We start from the raw sequence: 7,672 nt of genomic DNA on the forward strand, positions 1-7,672 counted from the left end.
ACATAGCATATTCATGGATTGGTATAAGCAACATCATTAAAATGTTCATACCACCCAAAGCAATCTACAGTGTTAATGTATTCCCCATTAAAATATCAATGGCATAGCCCAAAACCTAGGACAAAGATTCAAAAAATGCCTATGGAATGAAAAAAAAAAAAATAGCCCCAAATAGTTCCAGCAATCTGGACAAAGAAGAGCAAAGTTGGAGGGATCACAACATCAGATATCAAGCTATATTACCAAGCGACCATTCTCAAAACTGCCTGTTACTGGCACTAAAACAGACATATAGCCCAATGGGACAGAACAGAGAACATAGAAGTCGACCCTAACCATAACGCCCAATTAATATTTGACAAAGGAGGCAAAAGCATAGAATGGAGTCATACAGTCTCTTCAATAATTGGTGTTGGAACCAGGGCGGTGGTCAAGCCCAGGCGGGGCGAGGCAGGTGGGGCGGGTTGGTGCTGGGCTGGGTGGGGCGGGACAGGGCAGGGCAGGGCTGCTGCACAGGGCACTAGGACCCAGCTGGCGCCGGCCACGCCCTGAGGACTCCTGCCCTTCTGGCCACTGTGGTCTGGGGCCTCCAGGCTAATCCCCATGGAGGACCTTCCCCTGGACAGCTGCAAAGAGGAGGACACGGCGCCCGGCGCCAAGGGGTGGCCCGCACCCCAGGCGAGGGTGCACTTCCGTGTGACAAGCTTCATCATGGAGGCAGGTGTCAAGCTAGGGATGCAGTCCATTCCCGTCGCCACCGCCTGTGCCATTTACCACAAGTTCTTCTGCGAGATCAACGTGGACGCCTATGACCCCTACTTGGTCGCCATGTCTGCCCTTTACTTGGCTGGCAAAGTGGAAGAACAGCCCCTGCGAACCCGTGACATCATCAACGTGTCCAACAGGTACTTCCACCCGGGCAGCGAGCCCTTGGAGCTGGACTCCGGGTTCTGGGTGATCCGGGACAGCATTGCGCAGTGCGAGCTCCTTGTGCTGCGGGTACTGCGCTTCCAAGTCTCCTTTGAGCACCCACACAGGTACCTGCTCCACTACCTGATTTCTCTCAAGAACTGGCTGACTCCTTACAGCTGGCAACGGACCCCCATCTCCGTCACTGCCTGGGCCCTGCTGCGGGACAGCTACCGCGGGGGGCTGTGCCTCTGGTTCCAGGCTCAGCACATAGCGCTGGCGGTGCTCCACCTGCCCCTGCAGGTCTATGGGGTCGAGGTGCCCGCCGAGGCCGAGGCCGAGAAGCCTTGGTGGCAGGTGTTTAGTGACGACCTGTCCAAGCCAATCATTGATGACATTGTGTCTGATCTCAGTGGGATTTATACCATGGATACAGAGATGCCCTAAGGCCCTGGCCCAGGCCTGTCCAAAGAGATGCCTGGGACGCTCGGCTGCCAGCAGAAGGCGCCACCACATCGCCGTGAGGGCAGGTCCCCAGAGCGCTGGCTGGGAGGACTGGTTTTGTGCTGCTGGAGATGGGCCTCTGAAGGCGATGACATGCTGCCACGTTGATTCTCAGGCTTTGACTGACCCGGCAGCCATGGTCCAGAGGGCGATGGGAGCTGCACCTCCTGCGGGCAGGACCTTGCTGCGGGCGGCTCTGAGGTGTCCTGGTCTGCTTTTGTGCTTTGAAAGGACGCAGACTGCAGCGGAGCTTTGGGATCAGCGGAAGGAAAATCAAAGAACGGATGGGACTGTACCCCACGGGATTTTTTTAAAGGCCAGATTTAGAGAAAGTATGAATGATTTAACATGGAGGAAATTTTAGTTTGCTTAATGAGAGATATTACAAAGCCAAAATAAACATATAATAATAATTGGTGTTGGATAAATAGCACAGATACATGCAAAAAAATTAATCTAGACCACCAACTTACACCATACACAAATATAAACTGGAAATGAATAAAGGACTTAACGGTGAGTGGGTAACCATGAAAATCTTAGGAGAATACATAGGCAGCAAAATATCAGGCATATGTCCCTGCAATATCTTTACTGAAACAGCTCCTAGGGCAATGAAAACTGAGGAGAAAATAAACAAATGGTACTACGTCAAATCAAAAAGCTTCTGCAGAGAAGAAGAAGCCAACAGATATAACAACAACAACAAAACAAGGAAGTCCCCTGCCAGGGAGAAGATATGTGCCTATGTTATATCCGATAAGGACCTATTCTCCAAAATTTATACTGAACTCATCCAATTAAACAAAAGGAAGATCAACATTCCAATAAAAAAAAATGGGCATAGGACTAAGACACTTTTTGAAAGTGGACATACAGAAAGCCAAGAGACACATGAAAACATGCTCAAAACCAGTAATCATCCCAGACATGCAAATCAAAAGGACAATGAGATACCATCTCACACTGGTCAGAATGGCTATCATCAACAATTCAACAAACAACAAGAGCTGGAGAGGATGGGGTGTCAAAGGAAGCCTCTTGCATGATTGGTGGGAATGCATTATGGTATAGCAACTATGCAGAACACTATGGAGTTTCCTCAAAAACTTTAAAAAACGTAGCTCCCATTTTAACTGTAATCCCACTACTAGGAACATATCTCAAGAAATGACAAACACCCATCGGAAAGGGCATGTGCACCCACATATTTACAGCAGCACAATATACAATAGCTAATATTTGGAAAAAACCTAAGTGACCATCAGCAGATAAATGGATTAAAATCTGTGGCACATACCCACATAGGAAAAATACACGGCTGTAAAAAATAAAGAACTTTTACCATTCCCAAAAGCATGGAAGGACATGTAGAGCATTTTGCTAAGCAAAACCAGCTGGAGAAAGATAAATACCACATGATCTCACTCAATTGTGGAACACATTGAACAACATAAACTATTCAACAAAAATAGATCCAGAGACAGAAAAGCATGGGATTGACTGTCAAACCTCAGAGGGAAGGAAGGAGTAGGGGGTAAGAGATCAACCAAAGGATTTATATGCAGGCATATCAGCATAGCCATGGACATAGACACTGGGGGGGAGGGGGAGGGCATGTGCTGGGGTGCAGGTGCACAATGGGGAAAAGGAGACATATGTAATACTATATGTAATCCTCTAAACAATAAAGTATTTTTAAAAAATGTGTTCCTAGAATTATACCTTCTAAATATAGTAATTTGATTAACATACATACCTAAATTCCCCAATCTCCCAATAACTTCATGATGGTTGATCTTTTAGCTAAATCAACATGGCATGTGTAAACATAGCTCAGGTCATTGTAATTCCTCCACACAAAACTCTTTGGATGTCTGGACCTATTTCTCTTAACAAATCTGCAGTCACACATTCCACCAAGATGTTTGGCACTGATGGGCAGCGACACAAACCAAACAGCCACTAGACACAGTTGCCACCTTAAGGAATCACTTGAGCTTTCTAGTCCAAAATGTTTTCCACAGATTGAGTCTTTAATGTACTTTCCACACCCTGGCCTCCTTCCGCACATCTGAGATTCAGCAAACATCCCTTGATCCCCTTAATTTTATGAATAAAAACACTATCTCCTGCCAATACAACTTCTAAAAATAATTACCTCCTATATTTTTCCTCTTATCTTTTTTGTGCATGATTGTACTTATTTACATTTCCTTGCATGCTTGTTATTTTGACCATAGAAAATAAGTGCCCAATAAGAATCATGGTGTAGGCTACAAAACATTACTTGAAAGAAGACACCTAGCAATAATATCTCCAGAAACTACATTTTCTTCTGGTTAGAAACTAGGGAAACAACATCAACTAGTCTTCATAAATCAAATAAATGGACTTCTGAACTCAAGAAAAATCATGAGACTAATCCAACTCTTGGCTGTCCACAAACCCTAAAAGATAAGGGTAAAGGAAAAGGGTCAATATGTACTGACCCCCATCAATGTACCATAAAACAGGCTCTCCAAATAAAGGACAGGGACATAAGTGAGTTATGTACTAAAAGTCATTGAAGATCAACAACTTAATATATGACATCATGAGTATACACACAAATTAACTTAAACATAAATCAAAAGTGTAGACAAAGCACAAACTTAGTTATTGATGTAGAAATCTGCATATGTTACCTTGTCCCAGGAGAGTGATTCTAAATAAATCCAAAAGAACGTGGCTTAAAATAATGGTATGATATATTGGAAATATATGAAAATATAACAGAACCAAAGAAAATATGTACCCCAAAAGAGGCCCGAATGGTGTGACTTTCACGGTAATATTAAGGAATACTTGTGCAACGAGCACAGACACCTTTGAAGGATATGGGACACACTTACATTGGCTGGACTTTAAGATTACAGAGAAATAAGACTATTTCCTTCACTAGTACATTAAAGACCCAATAAAAGGAACTCTTATCCACTACTTTAATATAAATCAGGATATATACATTTTACAAAAATCAGTCTTGTTGCACGATTCAAAAATAATTAACCAGAGAAAAGTTAGGGAAGGAAAGGTCAATTAATTATGGCACACCCAATCTCCTAACTCACATCAGTTCCTGTCTTCAAGAACTAAATACACAGCCCACCTGCTGTGACTCTGTGTGGTTGACCATCCGGTTGTGAGCCTGGAGGTCCCGGTCCCATTCCTGGTCAAAGAACAAGCCCAAGTACTTGCTCAATCACCAGTGGGGGACAGGGAGATGCAGCCGATCAATGATTCTCTCTCATCATTCATGTTTTTGTTTCTCTCTCCCTCTCCCTTGCTCTATGAAATCAATACAAATACTTTTTTGAAAAGGTATACCAACTTGAGGGTAAAGGGACTATGCATACCATATTTTCAAGACCTTTTTTTATGCTATGGAAATGTTTGCATCAATTGCATTAGCTTCTTACCAACAGTGACCTGATTTCTGCTCTCACTATATGTCAGGGGTGGGCAGGCTGTTCTAAGTTAGGAAGTGCTTTGAAAGCTTTAAGCCCGATTCCATTTGTATTCATATACTAAAGTAACTTAGGTTAATGTACTATTTTGCGACACAAAAACGGACATTTCAACATCCTTCCAACCCCATAGTCCAGCAGGTTTGTAAAAAAAAAAAAATAATAATAATGATGGCTAAATAAACAAGGCTCATATGGCATTATCAAACTTTAAAAACAAGAAGAAGCAAACCTGCAAATACTATTACTTGAACCACAGTGCTAGAATTATATTAAAAGACTTACTTTTTTAAAAAATATATTTTATTGATTTTTTTTTTTTAAAGAGAGGATGGGAGAGTGATAGCGAGTTAGAAACATTGATCGGCTGCCTCCTGCACACCCCCCAACTGGGGGTATGCCCGCAACCAAGGTACAAGTCCTTGACCAGAATTGAACCAGGGACCTTTCAGTCTGCAGGCTGATGCTCTACCCACTGAACCAAACTGGTTAGGGCAAAAGACTTACTTTTTCATTCATTTCTTTGGCAGCATCTGTCACATCTTCAGAATTCTCTCTGGACTAGTTTCTGGCACCCTCCTTTATAAAGAGTACTGGAATTTAGAATTTTACATGCCACATGAAATTTAATCTCTTAGAGATATTTCAATTTCTCTAAGTTTTTGAGAAATTCTCACAGAGACTCTTAATCCTATACAATAAAAGGGTAATATGCAAATTGACAGAACAGTGGAATGACCAGTCACTATGATACACACTGACCACAAGAGGGCAGACGCTAAATGCAGGAGCTTCCCCCTAGTAGTCAGTGTGCTCCCACAAAGGGAGCACCACTCAGTGAAAAACCAAGCTAACACCTGGCGAGCACAGCAGTGGGGGAAGGAGCCTCTCCGGCCTCCATGGCAGTGGTAATGCTATCCAACTAAGGCCTTAGGCCCACTTCCACTGTCAGACATCCCCCAAGGGCTCCCGAACTGCCAGAGGGCACAGGCCAGGCTGAGCGACCGGCTGCTGAGTTGCATGCACTAGGTCTTTAGATTAATATAATGGACACAATATAATACCAATCATCTGAAACTTGGTAAAAAAAAAAAAAAAGGGCAAAGCATTTTGCATTCTCATTATCTTCTCAAAAATCTCTAGGGAATAAATGCCACAGTTAATGTCTTATGGCATTCCATGAACCAACCCCATAATAAACTCACAATGTCTTACTTTTGCTCTTTATTACCTGGGACTGTAACAGGATTGCAAGGAGGTAGATTCATTCCTGGGCAAGTGGAATAGAGGAACTGAGACAAGAAATTCAAGCCTGGCCAGTTTGTACAGCTTGTAGAAAGTCCTTAATCCTCCCCAACCAAGGACAGGTGGTTCATATCTCTCTTCCCACATGAGAGACTACACAGCAAAATCACCCTGGAACTTCCAAGGTGTGAGTGAGAGAGGAGGATGGACAGAGGGGAAGTTTTGTCTTGCCCACCAAACAAACCAGCCTGCTGTCTTGGGAAAGGGAGGAAAGGGGACTTTATCTCATTCAGTAAGCAAAGAATCAACAGCCTTGGGACTTGCCAAGATGAAAATTGTCAGACATTCTCATCAACTCTGAGACAGCTATGGCCAGTAAAAGGAGACCTTGAAATGCAGTCTGTCCCCTCCCTGCCAGCCCCTCATACAAGGGCAAAGCCTGGGGCTTCCAGCCGCTCTCCTTCCCTGCCTCCTGAAGACACACCTAGGGAGAAACTAAAGGGCGATTTCTGGAAGCAAGCCTCCACACACTCCCCAGGTGTCGGATACACTCCCATCCATGTTTACAGGGGAACTTCCTGGGCCTTTGGACAGGAAGCAGCCTGACAGGGAATGAGTGTCAATTACCCATCAGGGCAGCCCCAGGCCGCAGCACAGCTGTGCATTCGCCTCCTCAGGCATGACTTCCTATATTGTCCCCAACATTCTGAGGCCCTCACCTTTTTGTCCTCATGCAGTGGGAAGCCAAGGCTCAAAGCTACTCAGAGAGGTGCAGTCCTCTAGGGGTTGGCATGGCCTGGCTCCAGAAGCAGGGAGGCTGAGAATCCTGGATTAAAGTTATCATTATGGCAGAGTGGCTGCACAGGCAGCGGAGTGGAGGGTCCCCTGCTAAATGCAGGAGCGAAAGAGGACCTCCCGGGGAAGGTTGCAAGGCGTGGAGACCAGCATTTGCTGTCTTTCTCTCTCAGGGCATCTGTCTGCTACCTGCCTGTGTGCATATCCGCTCTTATCACCCATCCATCCTCTGTCTTGCATGCATCACCTCTTTACCCATTATCTTTCCTGGGTGCCAACCACCATGCATCACCCACCGGCCATCCTCTGTCATGCCTCATCTACCTCTCCCTCCTCAGTTGTTAAGGTTAGAAATCCTGAGCCACTTTGTGGGTGCTGTGAGTTTCCCTTGCCACCCAGGCATCCCAGTCCTCCATTTTATACCGTCTACTTCTCCTCTCCCAGGGGCTGTTGAAAGGGAAAAAGAGAATAAAACAGGGTAGGGAAAACCTTATTTTGCTTAGCAGATATCTTGCAGCAAGCTTGCAGCCTTGAGCACAGCATAGCCCAGATAACCAGAAGACACCTGGCATGGAAGGAACCAAGGACAGACCAGACCCTTATGTCAGCAGAGCGGCTTGCAGCCAGCAAAAATAAGTAAAAACTCTCTCCCTGCTCTCATGACTGATGACTTTCTCTGTCTCAACCCACCGGCACCCAGGTGTCGCGAA

General features: G+C 44.9%; 1 protein-coding gene across 1 annotated transcript; it reads left to right on the forward strand.

The window, feature by feature from the left end:
* Window positions 1-603: 603 nt before the first annotated feature.
* LOC139000627 (cyclin-Q-like) lies at window positions 604-1,356 on the forward strand. Its single transcript, XM_070402768.1, has one exon. It carries the CDS (start codon window positions 604-606, stop codon window positions 1,354-1,356), a length of 753 nt encoding a protein of 250 aa, XP_070258869.1.
* The last annotated feature ends 6,316 nt before the right edge of the window (window positions 1,357-7,672 follow it).

The sequence above is a fragment of the Myotis yumanensis genome, unplaced genomic scaffold, assembly GCF_028538775.1.
Source record: "Myotis yumanensis isolate MYYU_CA2020_CCGP unplaced genomic scaffold, mMyoYum1.0.hap1 SCAF_24, whole genome shotgun sequence".
NCBI classification, from domain to species: domain Eukaryota; kingdom Metazoa; phylum Chordata; class Mammalia; order Chiroptera; family Vespertilionidae; genus Myotis; species Myotis yumanensis.

What these genes read in the sequence shown, in the direction of transcription:
- LOC139000627 (XM_070402768.1), top strand. Translation starts at nt 604, where the DNA reads ATGGAGGACCTTCCCCTGGACAGCTGCAAAGAGGAGGACACGGCGCCC.